This window comes from Calonectris borealis, chromosome 3 (assembly GCF_964195595.1).
Source record: "Calonectris borealis chromosome 3, bCalBor7.hap1.2, whole genome shotgun sequence".
Taxonomy (NCBI): domain Eukaryota; kingdom Metazoa; phylum Chordata; class Aves; order Procellariiformes; family Procellariidae; genus Calonectris; species Calonectris borealis.
Genome location: NC_134314.1, coordinates 60,233,630 through 60,256,008, shown reverse-complemented (window position 1 = coordinate 60,256,008; position 22,379 = coordinate 60,233,630). Strand labels below are relative to the sequence as shown.

Genomic DNA, 22,379 nt, shown 5'->3' with positions numbered 1-22,379 from the left:
TAAACTCTGGCCTTCTAAAAGTTGTTCTTGCCCTACTAAGTAATTTTCAGCTCTTCAAATCTCTCCTAAACTTCACTTCTTTGTAGCAAGCTCCCTCAGTGGTCTTTCCTCTTCTTCCACTTGAAGCCTGTGAATTCTGCGTCTGTTTTGGACTGTACGTTGTATAGGGATTAGCTGTATTTTGTCTTGTCAAATACTGCAAGCACTTTCAGCACTTCAATAAATACTGCACATCAGTTTGAAATGACAGCAAGGGAGGTTTTATGCAGCGTTTTATTGTTTCCAAGTTTGTCAAATTTCAAATACAATTTTCACTGGTTTGCTCCCATTTTTTACGCTTTTATTTACAACTCGCACTTGAGAACACTTCAGAATAGCTTGAGGAGCTATTACTAATTTAATCACATTGAAAATGCTGTCCTTAATCAAAACACAAACTTTTTTTTTATTCTACATTTAACAGCATTGTATGCCTATCTGTGTCATCCTTTCAGAGGGGGCAGTTAGTACTTCAGCATAAAAGCATTATTCTCTGGGTTTGCATTAGGCTGGGAATTTATGTAAAACAATCGAGCAAGAGAGTACAATTAAAGCTTTGTCATTCCTAAACATGTAGTCAAAAAAGCAGCTTTTGGCAGGACTGCTAATACTGGATCAAAGAACAACAGAGCCAGGGACAGTGGCTAAGCAACTTTCCTTTCCTTCTCCAGGCTCTTGGAGAGGAAGAGCTGCTGAGTTCACTCTCCAAGAGTATTTTATCGATCTTTGCTCACTGGAAGACTCCAGGGAAGATTTTGGAAGTTTTAAAATGATGCTGCTGTAGAAAAGGGCGACATAGTAAATGGAGTCTGCCCACTGCCTCTTCCAGGGGCTAGCCAGTAATTCTGAAACATATTCAAAGCATTAGGATAGGCTTTTCAGAAAATATTTCTTAGCCTAATTAAAAAAATTATCTGCCGAGTCTGAGAATGCCTGTCAGTACAGAAGGAAAATGGAACACGGTTCTATGCTGAAAAACACTAATGAGGTACTGAACATTCATCTCAGTAATTAACGTGGCGTTTAACACTTTGAGCTGTTTTGAGGCCTGTTTGCATGTGGCAGAGAGAAGCTGAATTCCCCATCTTGCTCATCAGCAAAAGTTTGGAAGCTAGGTTATATCCTGATTTTTCCCTTTCCACTCTCGCTGTCATTAGTGGGGACCCTTCTCAAATGTAAGATACAAAAGTTGCCTTTGTGCTTCTGTGTACGTTTGACAATGGCTGGCTGGGATGGAGATAATTTTCTTCAGAGCAGCCCGTAAGGTGCCACGTTTTGGGTTTGTGACTGAAGCAGTGCCGATAGCACACCTGTGTTCTGGCAATTGCTGAGCAGCGCTTGCACAGTGTCAAGGCCTTCTCTTCTTCCTGCTCTGCCCCTCCAGTGGGCAAAAAGCTGGGAGGGGGCACAACCTGCACAACTGGCACAAACTGACCAGCAGGGATATTCCATGCCATATAATGTCATGCTCAGCAACAAAAGCTGAGGAGAGGGTTCTTTCTGGGGGGGTGGGGAGAGCCATTGCTACTGGCCTGCTTGTGGTGGGAGGTCATGAGTGAGTGATTACCTTTGCATTGTATACCTTTTTTTCTTCCTCTTTCCTTCATTTATTAAACTGTCTTTATCTCAACCCATGAGTTTTCTCACTTTTGCTCTTCCTATTCTCTCCCATCCCTCTGGGGTTGGAGGTGAAGAGCGAGCAAGGGGATATCTAGGGTCAACCCCCCCAGTCAACTATTCCATTGCACTGGAAGATCATTCCAAGATTAGCATTTATTCTATTTGTTTATTAATCCTTTTTGACAACAGTTCATATTGGTACTTGTAATACTACATGTCACAGCTAAGTACAGTTACATAAATGAAGTACAAATCAGAACACATACAGAGTATTAACTCTTGAAAGATCTTAATGTTCAGATATTTCACAAAGCTAGGAGCCAGCTCAAACCTCCTAATCTATTGCACAGAAGTAGTCACAGTTCAGTGGCTTTAATTCACACTCTTCCTACCTAATATTACAAATTAAAACCCTAAAGGGCTGCAAATGACACGTAAGCGCCCACTAATAAGAATAAGACATCAGGAACAAGGTCTTACAGAACAGAGAGGTGTAAACTCTTCTGGGTAGGAAATGTTGTTTTTCAGAAGGGTGTGAACTTTCTGAAGTATTACGTATAGTTTACTATAAAAATATTACAATACATTGTACCACTAAGGCAACAGGTGCTGGATCAGTGGAAAACACTCGGAAGATTACGTTCAGGGAAGCTCGCAGGTGCAATAGACCATCACCACCTCAGCTGCATCTAAATGCATCAGCCAAGGACACTTGATTAGTTATGCACCGAGAGATATGTTCTGTGCATGAAGAAAATCCACTCCGTGTTTTCTGGAGTTTTAGCTTTCCAAACAGTCTGCCTTAATATGGTATTGAAAAACAGAGCGCTAGCATTACTGATGAGAGTCGTACAGCAAAGTCAAATGTTCAGCAGATTCCTTAAGCAACCCAACATGTTCCAGTTTTGGGCTGAGTCCCTGCTATCCCAAATTCAAATCAGATTGCTATTATGCAAGCCTGCCACATACTCACTGCACTAAAGACCCGTTTCTCTTATGACTTCATCTAGAAATCAGATTTAGCCAAGGCGTTAGTAATCTCCAAGGGACTTCCAGGGAGAACAGTATCAGAACCATCTAAAAATTTGGATTTTTTTTCTACCATCATGCAGAAGAACAATATATTAAATCAATTCCTCTGATCTCTTCACATTTTTTGTAAACATACAATAACTAATTTAAAATATTGTGCACTTAAGAGGGAAACAATCTTTAAGTCCAACATACAACCACTTAGACATACATTTAAACTATATTCTATGTTATATAGCATTATCACATCTCAGGCACCTATTGTATTAATATTTACTATGTCACTGTCATGCAAATAAGACAGGTAATATATTAAAGTCGTTCAGCACCAGAAAGTAAATAGTGTACTTTCAGCAATGTACCTACTAATAACTGGGCATAAGTAACATATCATACAAATACAGATAGAAACAAATGTTTTAAATGTTAGTTGCAATCCCAGAACAATGAATCTTTAACTAAAAGCTTGATTCCACAACAAATATTCCCTTTGGTACCATATACATGCTGTTAGTAGTAACTTGTTGCCTTAGTTGCAATACATTCTGCTGCTATACCCTGCCTTTTACTAGGAAAACTTCTCTGCGTGTGTGCATGTGTATGTATTATGTATGTATATATACAAATATAAAATTATAATTAAAATAGATCGCCTTATTGTCAGAGAAGTATGCAGACTCAAGTATCCAAATGGGAGAATTAGGTTGGCAGCTACAAATTCTGTGTGTATTTCCTCATAAGGAAGTAAAGCTTTTTTTATCCTGGTATATTATTGGCAACATCAAACTGTGCACCCTTAAATCAGAGTTCAAAGACAAAGAGCAAACCGGCTAGCGACACAAGGCTAAGAGTGCTTTCAGCTGGCAGCATTTTCAGTTTGCAGTCGCTCGATCAGTTGTTCAGCCTATGAAAGAGAGAAAGCAATACATTAACTACACTGTGGACTTTCAGTTTACTGAAAATTCCATTTTAAAAATAGTAAGTGACACTGACAGAGCATTTACTTTTCATTTTTACAGACAAAGCATACAACAGAAGCAGAATACAACGATTGCTTCAAACAGCAGACCCTTTTTTACAGCTTCCTTCAAACTCCCATTAGGTGATCAGAAAAGGAAACAAAACCTATGAAAGTCAGAGGATGTTTGAGTAAATAAATAGCAGATAAAGCAGTGTGGTTTTAAAGACCTCAGAAGACAGCAGTGCTCCGAACAACCAAGCTGCGAGACCTGGAATTCTCTGGGAAACGCTCCAGAACGGCGTGTTGTGGCCTCTTATCACCCACCCAGCTGCACACCAGCCATATATGTTGCTGAGGGATGGAATGCATCCACATACGTGGTTCATGTCACGAGATATACATCCGTTCTTCGGTTATGTCACTATGCTCACGCATAACTTTTCTCATCGTATGGCTATTTGTGCACCTAGCGCATAACTGGGACAGCTGTATTTTGTGTATGTTACAGCACCAGCCTCCAGAGCCCTGAGAAAGGCTCAAGGCAGAAGGAAGTCTGCCAACATTGTTCTAGCAGGCCAAACTGGGCACATGGAGACTCACATGGGCACTTCTGAAACAAATCCATTTACTGTCAGCCTTTTTTTGCCAGTCCCACTGAATTAATCTTTTATTTTGAACTAGTGCTTGAGGTTTTATTAAGATCTCCAAAGGAACCATGTTAAAACGTGAAAAGCTTAAGTTTGGCATCTTTGAAATACACACAGTAAAAATGCAATCAGCTACTTAGGGTTGAAACAACTTAACAGGAGTTAAGTAGCTCCTGCAGTTTATTTGCAAATAAAGCTAAATAAAGTATGGAGCAACTGAAAATGAATTTATCTGAATCTTGTTTTGTACTCTTAAACAGGTATCACATTCAAGCCATTATGATTTAAAAAAAAAAACAAAACACCAAACCAACTCAGGAACATTTTTCCAACTTGACAACAAGGCAAAATATCTTTTGAAGTGCATCCATATTGGATAACCAAACTCGGTATACATCTTCCTGAGCTAATCCAAGATAGCAAGCAGATATACTTATTTGAGGGCCAAATATCTGTGTGATGCTCTACAATACAGCAGAGACACATCTGCTTTTTTTGAGCTAGGTGAGATCACCAGCGAGGTACCACTGTGAAGAAGCCACGTTTTTTCTCTTTAAGTAAGAGGCTGTCTATATTCTTCAGATGAGACAGACCTTTTTCAGCATCTTTGTTTTGGGGCTGCGCAATGACATCAGCATGCTGTAGCTACATTGCAAGGATAGGTTCTTTGCTGCATCAAAGCAGTGAAAGTAAGCTTTAATCCTTGAGAGAGATTTTCAGTGATTTAGTCAGCGTCAGTTCAGTCTCATTGCTTACCTCTACTGACATAAACCAGTACAAACAATGTTTTTGTAAAGCAGACATTTGTTTCACTCTAAAGATGACAAGATGAGAAAAACCATGTGAAATGATACAAGCAATCATGAGGTGGCCATGTTTTTCACCTAAATTGGATGAACCAGGGTATGTACAATACATAGCCCATCACATATGAATATATCCTCTCACATTAAAGAACAAATACCTATAAAGTGTCCTCAGAAGCACATCACATTAACCTAAGCTACACATTAGATCCAGAACTACTGTGAATTGTCACTCCATTTCCCTTAATAAGCATAAACATTAAAGTTACATTTTACCATTATATTTTCTCAAATATTTAACGTAAAATATAAATAATTAATAATTATACTAAAGACAAAAATAATTGCTCAAAGAATGTTTGGACATAGTTAAAATGTTAGAAAGATGTCACATTTTCAGCTTGCAATTGAAAACCTACCGAAAAGCTCATCTGCATTACACTTACCGTGATAAACCAGTAGGAATTGATTCTGTAAAGGAGTCTGGATAAGAATCCTAGCTGACTGGCTGGGGCCAAGACGTGAAGATGCAAGTGGGATATTGAGCAGAACGGAGGCCAGTGAAAACCCATTCTTCAGAAAAGGAAAACAAGTAAAAAATACTGGTGATGTTAATTCAGGAACAAGTGGAACATCACAAGTTATTTAACATGATAACTGAATTAAGAACTCAACTCATCACATTTTCCTTGTGCATAAAGGCAGGAACAAAAATATGCCCTTTCCTTTTGTTAAGAAGGCGGGTTTAAAAAATAAAATGTACCTTAAATGTATCATATCTATTTTTCAGCTGGAAAGCCAACTGTTACTAGATGAATGTAGTTTCTACATACTTTAATCATGAAGGCCCAGTTCCCTATACTCTACACTATTTAAATTATGTTACAATTTACTTCAGCTGTCAAAGGCACTGGCTTAAACTAAAGGGTGCAGCCCTGAAATCAAATGAATGCAGGTATTACTGAAACACAGTGCAGTGCCCTGCTTGAACAGGACAAAGTTTATCTATCTTCTGGAATCTAGGATATAGAGTATATTTTCAGCACGTAATTAAAGAGCAGCCTTTCAGATAAGTTGTTTGAAGTGCCCTCCCTATCCCAAGATGTGGTCAAGAAAGAATCTCAGAGTTGGAACACAATCTGCACTGGAAATTCATCAGAAAAAAGAGTGTTTATAATCAGAGCCAGCACATTCTACCTGACAAGTCACATGATAAGTGAATGCAGACCCAATTTCTTCAATAAATCATACTGCAATTGTTGCCACCATCTCTAAAATAGAAATCATAGAATCAGAATAGTTTGGGTTGGAAGGGACCTTTAAAGGTCATCTAGTCCAAACTCCCCTGCCACGGGCAGGGACATCTTCAACTAGATCAGGTTGCTCAGAGCCCCGTCCAACCTGACCTTGAATGTTTCCAGGGACGGGGCATCTACCACCTCTCTGGGCAACCTGTGACGGTGTTTCTGGAAAACAGCATTCTGAAAAGTAAAACACATGCTGAATAAACACAGGAGGTTTCCATTACATACCTTACATCATTCAAGTCACTAAAATTATTTCTCTGGAGGACAGCTTTTCCAACTTCCATCATTCTCTTTACTGTTAAACACAAATAAATTTCATTTAATGTTTAAGTAATATTTTACATATCATATATCATCAAGTAATTTAAGAAAGGTATTCTTCAGAAACAAAATCTTTGAATATTAACTTTAACAAACTGATTAGACAAGGGTTTTTCAAAACATAAATAGTGTAACTACTCATAATCAAAGATTGTCAAGACAGTGTTGTGCAATGATCAACATGAAAATCATCGCTGTTACTGATTTCCACACTAATTTTAAGTGTGGTATTATTCTAACAACTTTGGCCAAAGCCATGGTATCACCGCACCCTTATAAAAAAAACAACAAATACTGATTGGTCAGAATGATGACGTTTACACTAATTCCAGTGTTACATCTCTACACAGCTACAGGACTTTGACCTCCAGGTTCCGTGCAGCCTGGCATAAGTTAGCAAGTTTCAGAGATGGTACACAAATTTAAATTAAAATAAAATAAAATAAAATTCTCAGTCCTACTTATTACTAGGACAAAGTTTCATTACCGTATCACTGAGAAGAGAAGCAACTCTAATACAAAAACTCAAGGCAAAAGTCTAAGGAATTGCCTTGAAGCCAAACACATATAGAAGTTGTCTCTGGAGAAAACTACCCTATGTTTAGAAGTGAAATACGGTGATGCAAGATTTGCAACATGAAACTATAACTCTTTTCTTGCATCACCTGTAATTTTCCATGAGGTGGAGGCTCTTCGTGCATGTATGTCTGTAGTTTCTTCCATTACTTAACACATTTAGCTTTTCTTGGCATTCTTAGGCATTTCTTGTGAAACAACTAATTCCACGACAATGTTTTCTTAAGGAAAAAAAAAAAGCCTATCAACAATACATCATAGCTTTAATATATTAGAACTTTATCTTTTCAAAAATTATTGAAGTTTATTGGAACACCATTTCTCTCTTCTCCTACTCCCGTTTCCTGAAAAATAATGTAGCACTTATTATGAAATATACATTCTACAAAATTCTTCTATAATTCTTCATATAATTTGAAATTGCATATATATCTAAGAAAACACAATGAAGCAGCACATAAATATTTTTAAAAATAAAGTTGCACTTTCAACAAAGTGCAGAGGCACCTATACTCCATGCAAACAAAAGAGATTTCGTGCACTAGTGCAATGTTTTTCTAGAATTCTAGCACACAAAAAAGTGTGCTATTCTAGAGTAGCACACGGAAGTTCCCAGGAAGGGTAAGTCCCTACCCACACTCACACCACCTATTTCAGTGTTTACATTCACAACCAAAATGCTTCTCAAAGGTGTAATTTACTTGACAACACACTATTTAAGACTGTACAAAATTATTTTCCTTCAAGATAAACACACACTTACAGCCTTACCTATAGGTATGTGTTCTGTCTTCAGTGTTTTGCAGTTTTGCATATGCTCTACTGGCACCACCAGATAGTGGTGGGGGGCATCAGGTCTGATATCTCTAAAGCAAACAAGGTCTTCATACTAAAAAAGGATGCAAACACATTAAATCGATTAGGACGAAGATATTGGCAAAGAGTAGGTAACAAAGTCCATCTTCCCCATATCAATGTGATACTTAATATCATATTTGACGTAACTAGCAAAAATCTTAAGATTTTTGGAGCCAGCCTACAGAAAGACTTGCAAGCACGATTTGTGTCCTCAGTTGACCTTCTGCAGTCAGGACTCCTCGGTGTCTGCTTTCAGGTTTCTGGCTGTTGTGCCACCATCTCAGGATTCCACGACGTTCCCTTCCTGACCAGTGTTTCGCTCCTACCTCCATAAAAGAGTACGCGACCCTTAAGAGTGCGAGCCGGCAGCCCGGGCACCGCCTCTCCGAGAGGGAGGGCTGGCACCCGGCCGCCGACGCGACTTCAGGGTTTGGTCTCTCGTTCTCAAATTAACCCCCTCGGCCCTCTCCTGCTCTCCCGCAGCCCTGCCCTCTCTGCAGGTCCGCACAGGCGCCCTCCCACCAGCACGGCGACGGCCGCAATTTGGCTCTTCGGTAAAGAACAGCAAGGAACGACAACCACCCGCCCAGGCCAACGAAAGCCTCTCGGCTTCTCTCCCCTCTGGCCCGACCCGCACCTCCGCAACAGAGGACGAGGGCGGCGGCGAAAGGCGGAAGCGGCCGCGGGGACACCGCGGCGGGACACGGGGGGAGGACGCCGACGCCGCCCGGGCGCCCCTCACCCACCTCGCAGGGGAGCAGCGCCGTGCCCGGCTCCTCCCGGCGGGCGATTCTGCAGAACACGCACTTGCCGTCGTAGCCGCCGCCGCTCCCGGCTTCTCTCCGCTCGGCTGCGGCCGCGGCCCCCTCTTCCCCCGCCATGGCCCCGGCCCTCGCCCCGCGCCGGCGGCCACAGCCCGACCGCCGGGCCCGCGCGCGCCCCCTGCCGGCGCCTGGGGGCGGGGGAAGCGGGGGCGGGCCGGCGCCCTCACGCCGGGCCGGGGACCAACCAGAAGGCGCCCGAGTCAGCGCCCCGCCCGCCCGCCCGCCTCCTGCGCCGCCAGGGGCCGCGCGCGGGCCGCGGGAGTGCCCCCCCCCCCCAGCTCCACGCGCGGGAGAGCGCGCGAGCAACGGCGGCGGCGGCGGCGGGGCCTGGGGGCGGCGCCCCTCGCTGCGGGGCGGGAGCGCTCCCCGCGGAGCTCGGCCTCTGGAACGCGCTTCGTAACGAAGCCTTAGGCAGCCATGGGCAGGGACATCTTCAACTACATCAGGTTGCTCAGAGCCCGGTCCAGCCTGGCCTGGAATGGTCCCAGGGATGGGGCATCTACCGCCTCGCTGGGCAACCTGTGCCAGCGTCTCACCACCCTCATCACACCAACTGCTTCCAAAGCCAACAGAGGGTATTTCTAAGTGGTAGCTAACCTTCAATTTCTAAAAATGTTTTCTTAATGATTTGTATTTTAAATCCCTTGGTTCATTAGACCAGAGTTGCAGAATCCCTGACCACAGAATTTCAATGTTGACGTTCTTCGTGCAGCCCAAATGGCACGAAGTGCTTGTTCCACAGGCGATAGGCCGTAGTGTTTAAAGAGGTAACGAGTTGCAAAATTTAGAGTAAGATTTTTCAAAAACGCATTTCTTTCAGAGCAAGCGAGCTGTGCTTGTACAAATAGGACACGGTTAGCTATTCCACCTGAAGCGGCTCATTTGCCAGCAATTGCTGACCTGCAATCCCTTTGCAATGAGCTAACCTGCTCCTTTTCTCCGCTACAAACCGGCAAGAGAAATCTTGAAAGTTTACATGAGGATTATTCTGAACGTAACTGGGTTTTACTTTGCTCTAAAGCAGCTTTGTACAAAACATCCAGTGCAAAAACTGCACAGAAACCAGCACCAAACTGAACATCCGCGCTTACTTGGGTACTTCCAAGCCTTATTGTGAATAAGCATTTCTACACTGTCCTGAATCAAAGATCTTTATCCAAGTACCACTACTTTATGCTTCATGTTGTAAGAAAAAGCTTTTGTTCTCCCTCCAAGACAAAAATTATTCGTGACCATAATTTTCGTCTTACATTAAGAAAATTCTTACCGCCATTGCACTCAAAGCAAGGGTCACAGAGAGCATACTTGTTCCGTTTCTTGCGTAATCGTAGTTTGTTTTTTCTTAATGCCACCTCTGTATACCATAAAACCAATGAAGCCAACCCCCCAGTACTTTTAAGACATTGTATGCCTTTGTCTTGCTTGGACAGAAGAAAAAATAAATGAACACTTTAGCAACATAAAAAGGGTGCATACAAAAATTATGTACAGAGACTTTTGACTTCTGGGAACAGGATGGTCAAAAACGACGAGGGAATACATGTCATTCGCTACAGCTGAGAGAAGCAACGAGAACTACTAGTTAAACTACTGTTAAACTGGAACAGGATTATTGGTATTTCTTACCCCCTTGTCACAGCCTGTCTTTGAGTGAACTCAAAACACTGCTCTATTTTAGGAGATGCCATACCACACAAGAAAAACAACAACAAAAAAAACCAAACCAAAAAACAAAAGCCCCCAACTTCTTAGCCATGTTTCTGAACTATGATATTGCTGGAATCCTCTTTTTGAGGGCAGGCGTAGATATTTGTCAGCATAACCTGTAACTTAAGCTGCATTCTTTCATCTTTAAAATGTACTAAAGTTTGTGAATAAAAGACAAAACATCTGTAACAAGTTTCTGAATGCATAAATTCCTTTATTGAAAATATTGTGGTAGCACTGCATTACATATATTCAATATTCATAGTTTCAAGGGTCACAGAATTTTGATTGAACAACACTGTTTTGAATATAGACCACAGCGTTTAGATATGCTCTGACAAGGATAATATAATGGAGTAAGTTGTAGGTAGTAATAGTGAAATGTATGTAAAATGTTGAACTTAGTTAGTTTGAGTTTGGTTTTTTTTTTTTTTTTTAAACTATTAAGTGGTCTGCCACCATTTAAAAGAGCAAACAGTATTAAGATATTCCTGGTATCTTCAAAGCGTTATGCTGTTAGCAACTTCCAAAATATTTTACAGCATTACCAATAAGAACTTTATTTATGGCTGTAGCAGACCACACAGAAGGGAAGTGTGAAAGGCTCACGTGCAGCGTGTTACAGGCTTACTGTATATAGCATTGGCTTTTAGACTGTGAAATTTCTGTGCAGGGTTAAGATTTAGTAATGCTTTTGAAAGAGAACCACTTGGCTGACTTTTTTTTCTATTTTTTTTTTTTAAAAAGGGAGGAACAGTAACTAAATTGAGTTGTATTACTCAGTTAATAATATTCCAAAATTAGACTGTACTGTTTAATGCATAGAAGCACACTATCGTTTCTAAAATCCGCCTTTCTCAGGACCATGACACATTCGAGTCTCAGGGCAGGACAGCATCCTAATGTTGGTTGGGTCTGGATTGTGTAAACAAAACCGCAGCATAATGGGAAAGCAGAATTCTGTAGCAAGCAGTGGAGATAGCCAGTCCTCTATCACACTCTATTTACTGAAATTTTCATTTTGTAACATGCTGTTTTTTCTTTTCAGTGTTGAGGGGGAAGAGGGAAAAGTATCTGATTATTTCATGAAAAACAGAGAAGAATATTTAGTTACCTGTCAAATCCTAAGCCAGCCTGGTGCTTCAAGTCTTTTTCGAGAAGGAAATCATATATATAATTACCAAAACGACAAGTATTACACTAACATGACCTGGCCTGTTAGGGAAATAGCATTCTTCTCTAAATCTCAATTGTAGTTTCTCCTTAACAAAGCAGTTATTCTTCAATTTGTAGGGAAGTGTTCATAAAAGCACAGTGGGTGGCTTATTTTGAATCATTTGGTGGTGATACAGAAAAACAATCCGCTCTTAGAAGTGTCCTTCGTAAACAGTCAAATAATACTAGGGCAGATGCTCAGAGCATGCTGTCCCAATTCTGTTGACTGCAACAGAGCTGATACAGTCTATACCAGGTGGCAGTTTGCCCAATGTCTCCATACACTGCCAAAATAATAATCTATTAATAAGAATGTGGCAGCAGAATTAATAAGAAGCACCATCCACCTTCTCCCTTATCTCAAAAAAAAAAAAGCAAAACAGAATTATGCACTCAAAGTGTTTCTGCCAGAAAACAAACCCTCTAATTAGGGTAAAATGAAAACCAAATCTCATTTACAAAATAAAAATACAAAAATTAACTTCAGAAATCAAATAAATTGATTCAGAATAAATGCCAATGCATAAGAAAGCTACCTGAATAGTAATTATTTATCAAATTGAGATTTGAAATATTAAAAGAAAAAAATCATAGCTAATACATTTACCAAAAAAAAAATCTGCTATACAATAACAATAAATAAAAAGATTTAAAAAACATGTTCCCTTAAGTGCTGTGTACACCTATTTCTGATTCTTTTCCATGGCAAACAGTATGCTGTAGATTTTGGTAAAGTAACCTTTTATTTTTGGTTAGCATTTGTACGTTGAACATAAATACACATGGAATGTACTAGATAGTTACAGTTTTCCCACAGGATCTTTTTCACAGTTACAGAAAAAGTTTTCAACTTATACACCATGAATGTTTTCATAAGCATCATATCTTCAATGGAGGAGTATTGGAGGAGGAAGTAAAAAACACTTTAGACTGATCTCTTACTGTTCTGTCTCTTACTGCCTCTCAAAACCAGCTCTGTTTTTTCTTGGGTTGGTTGGGTCTTTTTGCGTAGTCATGCTCTGGTACAAACTTGAGGAAAAAGCATGTAATGTTGTGAGGCAGCCTGCACCTTCTAGTTAGCGTTTAAGTGCCTAATGGATCCGGTCCTTAAGGCAGTCAATATTTCATTCAAATGTCCATACTTCTACATCTTGTATTATGAAATCTTCTTTTTTAGATAAGATGTCATTATTGAAGGTGCTGCAGGAGTTGCTTCGCCCGTGATACAAATCTGCATCTAACCATAAGCCAAACCGGCCACTAAAAAGAAAATACACAACAAATTTCAGGTTATATATAACAGTAAAAATACTGGAAGCTGTAGAAACAACCAGAGGAGCAATACAGAGAATCTAGGTAATTCTCAGCATCTCTTAGACCAAGTGTGAAGAGCCCAATGCTGGCAAAGCACTTGCCAAGAAGCTCGTGGAGCAGTCCCCTCGCTTTTGTTTGCGCCAGCGAGCGGGGCAGAGCGCAGGACCGAGCGTGTGCCCGTGGCCCCCCGTGCCATTCGGCTGTTTGCACCGCTGGCTGTGGCTGTGACCGACACCAGGGCGCTTCCCTGGCTTGGATGTGAACATGGCCCCTTCTGGTTTACGAGGAGGAGGAGGAGGAGGGGTGTTTATACACTCCCAATGCAAACCATGCCCAGATGTCCCGTGGTGCAGCCTGCAGTCAGCTTTAGTTAGTCGTATAGCCTTAGCCCTTGATTTCACACCCCCTCACCCTTGACATTTGGGACCTGATTAAGCACTGTCTGTATCCTTGCTCTGTGTAGCAACAGAATAATGACAATTTATCATCTTAGAAGCTGATGGCAAAACTGCCATGTAGAGATTATCTTCCAGAGGCAAACCTCTTCAGCAATGAGATATGTATCTACCCAAAACATCTGTTTTTTTCCGATCTCAATTAAAAAAAAAAAAAATTCATTGCCCAACATAAGTCACTCTAAGCAATGGAAGTTGCTTTGGGACTATAACAGAAATCAGATTACTGAGGTATCTGCCCTAAACAGTTTACTAAAAGTAAGTTCAGCCATTTTACTGATTAGTTTTTCTTGCAACTACCATTGTCCCTATTCTCATTAAAAAAAAAAAAAAAAATCAGCTACATTATTTGAAAACCAAACATTCACTCACCCTCCACCTCCGAGCTCCAGAGAGCTGGTGTCTCCATTGATGAAGTAGGTGTTCTCTCCACTCCATTTGAATACCTGAGGGGGGGGGAAACCAAAATGTATTTGGACTGTGAGGATTCTTGTACTCTGAAACTACTGGGGACCGACTCTCAGCAGGTATTTTTTGGTGTGGTGATATTTTATTTTATTTTTTTCTTGAAGGGGGAGGAAGAAAAGATAATAGGTAGAAAGTAAAGGAATAATACAGATTTAAAACTATGAACAAAGCACCGTAATCCTTTTTAAAATTCTGCTTACATCTCTAAATCAACAGGCATTCCGTTAGAAAGGAACAATGTGTTCAATATTGAAAAATGCACAAGCCATGAACATTAAGGGGTATTTCAGTAGCACTCTTATGTCTGGTTTGTTGTCACTGTGATCTTAAGCATATATGAAATTATACCCTATTCTTGATATCATTGCCTTTCAAGGTGAGTCTTTGACAGTCCACTTCTTACTCCTCCCTGCTTCCCCCTTCAATCCACTTAAAACCCTCTCCTCACTCTTGCAGACTGTCCTCTTGGCACTTCAGATAATTAGAGCCACTTTTGCTTAAAGCATTGAATAGAAGCAATGAGTGATTAACTGCATTCATCAACAGCCAGCATATCTTCTAAACTCAAATATGCTGTCTTCATAAAAATCTCATAAATGTTTCAGAAGTGGAACCCAAAAATCTTATTTCAGAAAGTGAACACCCACTTACCTTAAAATTTGGACTGAATGTGTAGAGGAATGTTTCACCAGTGCCATAGTAATGGTCACTAAACCTGAAGGGATGTGTAGCATATGCTCCAAATATCTGTCAGAATAAAATGATTAAACTACTTCTGAGGACAGTGCAAAATTCAAAAGAAAAAACCCCAAACATTTCAAATTACTTTCTAAAGAGCAACTGGTGTTTCATATTAGAAGAACCAACCAGTAAAGTACATCAGATGAGCAAATCTTCCTGCAAATCTTTTGTATCCTGCAAGTTAAAAGCCAGATGACAACAATGGCAACAGGAATGCCGACTCCAGGAGCTACTGAAGTACTAGACCTCCACAGATGCATTACCTGTCACAGCTCATTAACTGAGATACCTAAGGAAGATACTTCCATGGGCACTATTAAAAGGAGCACTCATTGCAATTATGAAGCTGGGGCTGGGGGGGGCGTATTTCTATCAGTGCTGATGTACTTTCCTACCTGTAAGTTTAGTTTAAGCAGTAGAAAATATAAAAGAAAGCACCAATGTCTTATTTTGGTATGATGTCACTTCACAGTATGACTAGCACTTCTCATACTGATCGCTTTTTATAATGTTGCTAGAACATTGCCCTTTCAGTCCAACCCCTGCAGAACAAACACTCCTTACCTGGTTGTCCATATCCTTGATGACAAGGAGAACTGGACTGTCGAGAGATGCCGATTTACGGTACAGAGTCTTCAGGCTAGTCCCGTGCTCCAGTGTACTGTACGCAAGCCTCCACGGATATCCCTGCACTCGTGCGGGCAAGCGCCGGGCAAGCTGGGCAACGAACAGGGGGAAATAGTTACATATTCAATTGGTTGGGTCACAGGTGGTGCCCCAGACTATTCCCTTTCTGCAGAGGCTTCTGAGCCAAAAAATGGTTATCAAGGGAGCAGCTGATGCCAGGAGCTTAACATCTCTGCCACATGCATGTGGCCTTGTACTCTGAGCCCAACTGTCTGCATTCACATCACCTGTGAAAGAGACTTCAAAACTCTTTGGCACCCCCTCTCCGAGCACTGAAAGAGTTGCCAGTCCTCAATATCAGTATCAAAGTCCAGAGTTGCAAAACATAAAAGTAAGCTTTCCAGGCAAGCCAGTGCTGCAGCAAACAGGACCTTGCAAAAGGACACTCCAACATACTAAGTACTTTCCAAACTCTTAAAAAGCATTGGCATTGCCTCCAGAGGGCAGAATGTCCCACACTTGGCAGAGACAGCACCACAGCTAACAAGGAAACTTGAGCTAACATAGCCATACCTGCTCTATGTGCATATTCTCCAGGAGGGCACTGTGATGCTTTAAGACAGGCAAAGTATCATCATCATCTTCTTCGTAGTAACTGCAAACACTCTTTCGTCGTTTTGCTTCTTCTACAGTAATGATCTGAAGCAAGAGAGCAAGTGTCCAACCTAAAGCATAGCTCTTACACTGTCAATCCTCTGTTGAAGCAAATTAATTTAAAACCACATACTCCTCAGCTGTGACACTGTGTGGAGCAAAACCACTGTATGGGATGGTTTTATCAAGCACAGGCAGCCTTAACCAAATGGCAAGGTGTCTTTGAGACAGCACCGCCAGAATTTTTTCACGCCCTGGTGACTTCCCATAGCTGTAGAGTCCTTTCAGGATTAATAAACACTGAGGTAAGCAGGTGACATCATGTGGTTGGCCTCAGACGCACTTGCTTCTAAGTCAGAAGGCTACAGTGCACCTACTTCTTCTGAGGCACACTCCACGCATCTGAACTAGATGTCTTGTGGGAGTCTAAGGAGGACACAGAAGCTTCTTTGTTTTCTCTCATGCAGCTGAGTACATTAATTATTTTCTCAGGTGCTAATGCATGAGAATATGAAAAAGTTTAAAATTTCACTTCTCCTTTTTATTAAAACAGCAGCTTTTTCCTGTTTTTTTTCTTTAGTGACTCGGACATGGTTTTGTGTACACAAACTGTAACAGAATGAATACCACAAAGAAGTAAAAATGAAAATCAACTTGAACAGATATTTCAAAGTCCTGTCTTGTAGGAAATGTAATGAATAAGATTTTGAGCATTCAGTTTATGTAAGTTCTTGAAAATACTCATTCTGAGAGTCAAGGTCTTTATAAAAATACATTCTTAGTTAAAAGTGATCAAACAGCTCTTTGGAAACCTCTATATATTCCTTTGCTTAAGACTTCATAAAGAGAGCACATTGTAGTATTCTAAAACGTGACTCCATATAAATATTTCTAACGTCAGGTTTGAATTTAAATACTTGTAAAATGAAGCACAGACTTCTCTCCAGCAACTACAAGTAAGCCACACTACCTCTTCCCATAAAGCTGGAAACAAAATGAGAATGCGAGTCCATACGCTTAATGCTTGCCTATAAAAGGACTCGGCAGCCTACAAGGTGCTGAGAGAGTCGGGGGACAAATTCTGAACTCCACGCGGCACAGGCAGCAAACAGGAGCCCAAACGTGGCGTGGGGCAGGAGGTCCCAGGCTGGCAGCACCCACGGTGCCTGGAGCTCACTGCAGAGGGGAGGATGCCACCTCGCCCCTTGTTAGCAGCAGTCCAGGTCTCCTGGCTCCTGACGAGCTGCTGCTGGGATGCTTGGCCTTCTGGCTGGCAGAGAGCAGCACGTGGCACGGCTGGAAAGCTGCTAACCCCTCAGTGCAGCTCGGAGTGCTTAGCGAGTGACAGGAGCCTTGGCTCCGCACAGCAGTGGGAGGCACACTGTGCACGGCAGCGCGGCTTTAGCTGGGGCTCGGTGCCACCATGGCAAACAGGAAGCAACAGCAAGAGCTCAGAAATGGGGCTGATGAGGAAGAAAAGGGGAAGCAAAGAGGCCTAACTACAAAACAAACGGGAAACCTTAAACCGCCTTCCTTCCATCAGCATATCACCACAGAAGTCTTACCTTGGAGCAGGAACCTCAAGATGTGGCTGCAGAGCACACCGCACTGCTGCCACACACCTCCCTGTAAATATGGCTTCCAAATGACTTTCATGTTACACATGGATAAAGTTTTGCAGAACTCCTCCGCACCTTGAACTTGCAGAAGCTGTCAACAGTCAAGACAATTGTCAAGTGCCTGGAGGTCCTACGCACACCTGCCCCACAGGCGAGAAAACAAATCCACTGGACTGACTCCAGGTGCAGATTTAACCTCACCACAAAGCACAGAGAAGGAGCTTTTCATGAAGACCAGGACTGGTGAGGAGTTCACCATCGGTAGGACAAAGCCCTAATACCGTCAGTCACACCTAGCATCTCCAGTGGGACGCGAGCAACACATCCACTGCATGCACTCACATCCAGCCTGCGTTCACCTGCAGATGCCTGGACCTGAGCCCAGGGCAGCCGCCCTGAGCAGGGCACCTGGGCACTGGTGCTCCAATGCACACAGCGGGGTTAGGAAAAGATGGGAAAGACCACCAGAAGGCAAAATTCAGCCTGCAAAATTAACATTGTTAAGTGCTCCTGCACACCTGGGCAGTATAGGTATTCCTGCCGGTGACACCAGAAGAGCTGTACAGCTGCATCCTGCCCCTCCAGCCCAGGCTCAGTGGGATCTAGTTCTGGGTCTTCTGAAACTGCAGGGAATCCTGTGCTGGAAAATTTTTCATATGGCCAATTTCAGGGAAGGTTTGCACTGCAAAATTAAGATCAATTTAAAGAAAAAAAAAACACCAACAAACTGTTAAAGGAAAATGGTCTTTCTGCTTTTATCCTTGTTCTTTTTCCACCTCCTGAATGGTTTTCCTTCCCTCTTCATCTCCCAGGCCATTATTTTATTTTACTTTTTTTTTTTTTTTTAAAATGAATACCTTTTTCACCTTATATCAAAAGTACCCAACTCCTCTTTTGAAGACTATTTTCTAGGAATAGTCTCCCCCCGGGGCAGGGAGGGGGGGTAGTATCACAGTCAATCAACCAGCAACAGGTATCTGTAGCAAAATGCAACCAAACTCACAGACACAGGCAACCACAGAAAATCTATTAACACAGCTGTAAATTGCAAATCAACTCCAAAGACAGACAAGCCCCCCTCTTCACTGCATAGGTACCTATTCAGTCTATAACTGAAGCGCACATTTGAATGAAGTTTGGAGTCAACAATTGCAAAAAAAGGGTCTGATATTTACAGACCACACAAAAGCAGAAACAGATGAAAAGAATCAACCACTACAGAAACTGGATCTGCAAAATCTTTTACAGATTTTATGGGACTGAGAAAGCAAGCTACCTGGGGTGGAAATACCCCGTTAAAATTCATCTGAGTTTGGAGCACATTTTTCACTAGGACAGAAGTGCTATATCAGATCCATGCTGTTCAAACAGGGACACAGTTCAACATACCTCCACAAAAGGTTCCTCCTCGTCAGGTCTGGCACAGTAAAGAATTTGAATATTCGAAGGCATTTGTTTCCCTTTCATCATCTACCAGTTTATTTTGCAGTATCCACCACACTTCCCTACTCTAGTGGCAAGAGCTCTCACCCACAAGCATGACAGACAGCTACTGCCCGTGGCACGCTGGGATAAAATTGCTTATATGCTTCTCTACAATCACACTTTCTATTTCCCCACAAGGGAGAGTGAAACTTTCACAGTAATCATGCCCAAATTTGGACTTTCAATAGAGATTTCCTGGCAGACCTACTTTAAATTTGTAAAGCTTGAATACATTACAAATAAAAGAGACACACCTTTAAGAGCTGTTTCCAGCTAATTCTTCTCCCAATACATATTTAAATAAAACAATGAGAGAAAAGCTCCCAGTGTGGCCAGATCTCTCCAACTCTGTTCTTCAGATCACTGGCCCTCCTCCTTCATTTTGGTTTTATGAAAATGGCATGCAAATAACAACCAAACAGTGAAATCTAGTGCAATATATGACTGCACTCAGCTCTGGGCAAAACAGGGAATGAAGACTTTCTTTTGTTTTTTTTTTTTTCATCTTGCAGTTCACAAAGCACCAACATTAAGAAACTATGAAACTGTAAAAATAAAAGCTATTTGGGATTAGAGGTGATGTTGCTACATTTCAAATGACAAGCCCCACTCCCGAGCTCCACTTCTAAATAGGACTTTGAAGATAGAAATGCTTGCGGAGGGGGAAGGGGAATAGGGAGGTAGAATTTTAAAAAACAAGTTTATGGTTAAGACAGAGAATCAGATCACTTTTTAAATCACCATCAAGGTGTTTCCCACTTAGGGATTTACCTGGTTTTTAATTTAACCCATATCCTTAGCACAGCAAGTGCTTCAGCATTAAAAAGTATCATTAAAAAATGTGTGTGAGCTTATTTCCCTTAGAAACTAGGCTTTGTATGCACAAGAGACAGACAGAAACACAGGCATGCCAAGTAGTTAAAACAGACTGCAAAAGCCCCCATATGAAATAGCCAAACTCCCAGTCTAAAACCTATCCATCTTACAACCAATAATCAAACAGTATTGCTGCGTGCACCTGAGAAGCCAGGGTATGGCACAACATCACATACCAATCCATTTCAACCAGTCTCTCTTGGTGTTTACGTGTACATATGTATTTTGGAGGTTTTATTTGTAGTATATAACTACAACGTGAATTTAGCAACACTGACAACATACACCTGTATAGTTTTGCAAAAGGTTAACATCATATAACCAAAATATTTACACAACTTCTGCTGGTTGCACACCACAGAGCTCCCAATTGTTTGCCTGCTCTTTCTAGGGAGAAAAGAAAGGAGGACTGAAGGAATATGAGTACACTTGTGAGACAGATACAAGCCTTGAGGAGACTTCTATATAAAGCAGCAAGCATTATGAAGAAACACCATAAAAATCATCAAAAGAGCAAGTGCTGAGATTCTCAACATGGGGATGCACACTTGATATGCACATACAACGGCAGTAAGCACTCACCTCCCAGCTTTTAGTAGTGGGTTCACTGAAGAAGTTGTCTATCATGTCAAGCTCCTCCTTTTCTACCACAACAAAACCTTGCTCTTTGGCATCTTTCCCATATATTTCTGGTGACCACTGAACAAAAAATGTGTACAAGTGATCCACCCTGTAAACAGAAGAGGAGGAGACAACCGTTGTGCAGTGGTCCATGAACACAGCACCGTCATGCAGTATTGAGGTTTTGCCCAATGACAAAGACGAGACAACCATACAAATAGGATACCCGTGTACTTCCACCCTCGCGTACCACACAAGGCAATAGCTCCTTCCACCGGCAGCCTGAAGTACTTCAAGGTTTCTCTGCTTTCCGTCCCCACAATACTTTTTTTCCTCCCTTTGCTATACACACAGCCAAAGCATCATGCAAAAACTAAGTGGCTTGTCCAGTCCCACACAATTCATATCAGGACGACAAATTGTTTGGTATTAGATCATGCTCACAGAAGTCCATAAAAAAAAGTCACTTTCATTATTTAGTTTGACTTCCTGCATAAACCAAGCCGTAAGATATCACCAGTAAAATCTACGCCACATTTCTAGCTGCGTTCTAAAAGTTATAGAGACTAACCACAAAACAATTCTTCATTCTGTTAGCATAATGAAAATAAGCAGTTACTGACAGTTTTGCTAATGATATAATACCAGCAGTGTATGCACTTCCATAAATGTAGTCAGCTCTCAATCACTGTCTTTTGACAACATCCATAACAAACAATTACTAAGTGAAACAATTTCTAAAGAAGGAATTTATGTAGTATATTAAAGTTAAAATGAACACATGCAATTTCAGACAGGAATACGATAGTGGATCTACTGTAAAAAAAAGTTGAATTGCCAGCAAAAAAATCAAACCCTAATTAAAGAGGGCAGATAGAAAGATAGTAACTACTTATGACACTGGATCTTTCTCCAGTTATTCACCAGAAAGTTTTGTCCAGCAATTCCTTGATCAATACAAACCAAGAAAAATCTTAGTGAAATTTAGACATTTTCCCCCTATTATTTCAAGTTACTTGGATTTTTTTATATATATATATATATATACACACACACACACACACACACAAAAATAATCTTAAAACACCATTTCAGCATTGTTGGATTTTGTTCAGGGTCACTAGTATAATTCCAGAGATTTTTCCAATCAAGTCTACATTTTTTGTTCTACGCTCCTACCAATGAGGGCTAGAATCTGATGTCAGTTCTAACTGCATAAACTGACAGCCTTGAAATTGTTGCCCGCTCATGACAGCTATACTAATTCACAGTCAAAGTGAGATATTTGGAGGGGCTTGACCCACTTTGGCCTCAAGAAATCTGGATCCAATTTCCACTATCCTCAGAAAGAATAAAGGATTGACTTTGCTTCATCATGGAAATGTCCTCTTAACCATGAAAGAGGAATTAATTAGCATTGCCATCAGTTTTTTCTGTTCTTCGCACATTCACAAACGCTTCTGTGGTGCATGGTTAACAGATGTTCTAGCAGAGTTTAAATTTTTGTTACCAAATAAGAACTGTACCTGTGAAACAATTTTAATATATACAACCAAATATGGTTTTAGTAGAATTTGTGGACACCCAACACTAGTTCCTGAAGCAT

At 41.2% G+C, this 22,379-nt stretch overlaps 2 protein-coding genes across 12 annotated transcripts in view; both read right to left on the bottom strand.

Annotated features, from left to right (window-relative positions):
• Nucleotides 1-1,805: 1,805 nt before the first annotated feature.
• On the bottom strand, nucleotides 1,806-9,111 carry HINT3 (histidine triad nucleotide binding protein 3). Of its 4 annotated transcripts, none has more exons than XM_075145794.1 (5): nucleotides 8,914-9,111; nucleotides 8,081-8,198; nucleotides 6,638-6,707; nucleotides 5,552-5,678; nucleotides 1,806-3,595 (listed from the first exon to the last, which is right to left on the bottom strand). In XM_075145794.1, the coding sequence occupies exons 1-5, from the start codon at nucleotides 9,046-9,048 to the stop codon at nucleotides 3,548-3,550; spliced, it is 498 nt and encodes a 165-aa protein (XP_075001895.1). In that variant the 5' UTR covers nucleotides 9,049-9,111; the 3' UTR covers nucleotides 1,806-3,547. The 4 variants fall into 4 exon arrangements, with proteins under 4 accessions (XP_075001895.1, XP_075001893.1, XP_075001892.1 ...); XM_075145792.1 differs by lacking the exon at nucleotides 8,914-9,111 and adding an exon at nucleotides 8,350-8,585; XM_075145791.1 differs by lacking the exon at nucleotides 1,806-3,595 and adding an exon at nucleotides 5,045-5,113 and having other exon boundaries at nucleotides 8,914-9,091.
• A 1,780-nt stretch (nucleotides 9,112-10,891) lies between these two features.
• Nucleotides 10,892-22,379, bottom strand: part of NCOA7 (nuclear receptor coactivator 7) — a 103,706-nt gene continuing 92,218 nt past the window's right edge. For 7 of the 8 annotated variants that reach the window (XM_075145776.1, XM_075145774.1, XM_075145780.1 and 4 more), the window contains 6 exons: nucleotides 20,735-20,882; nucleotides 16,092-16,217; nucleotides 15,456-15,608; nucleotides 14,802-14,897; nucleotides 14,055-14,128; nucleotides 10,892-13,173 (listed from right to left, as the gene is read on the bottom strand). In XM_075145776.1, the coding sequence (XP_075001877.1) occupies nucleotides 13,038-13,173; nucleotides 14,055-14,128; nucleotides 14,802-14,897; nucleotides 15,456-15,608; nucleotides 16,092-16,217; nucleotides 20,735-20,882 (733 nt within the window). In that variant the 3' untranslated portion in view covers nucleotides 10,892-13,037. Of the gene's footprint in view, nucleotides 13,174-14,054; nucleotides 14,129-14,801; nucleotides 14,898-15,455; nucleotides 15,609-16,091; nucleotides 16,218-19,180; nucleotides 20,656-20,734; nucleotides 20,883-22,379 lie in introns of those variants that run through there. The other variant, XM_075145781.1, reaches the window with a different exon arrangement.

Excerpts from the sequence above, each read along its gene's own strand:
- HINT3 (XM_075145790.1), bottom strand. The coding sequence starts at position 8,499 with ATGGAGGTAGGAGCGAAACACTGGTCAGGAAGGGAACGTCGTGGAATC. Across the intron at positions 8,199-8,349 it reads TCGTGCTTGCAAGTCTTTCT|TATGAAGACCTTGTTTGCTT; the intron begins GTAGGCTGGCTC and ends ATCCTTTTTTAG. Across the intron at positions 5,679-6,637 it reads AGTGACTTGAATGATGTAAG|AATGGGTTTTCACTGGCCTC; the intron begins GTATGTAATGGA and ends CCTTTTCTGAAG.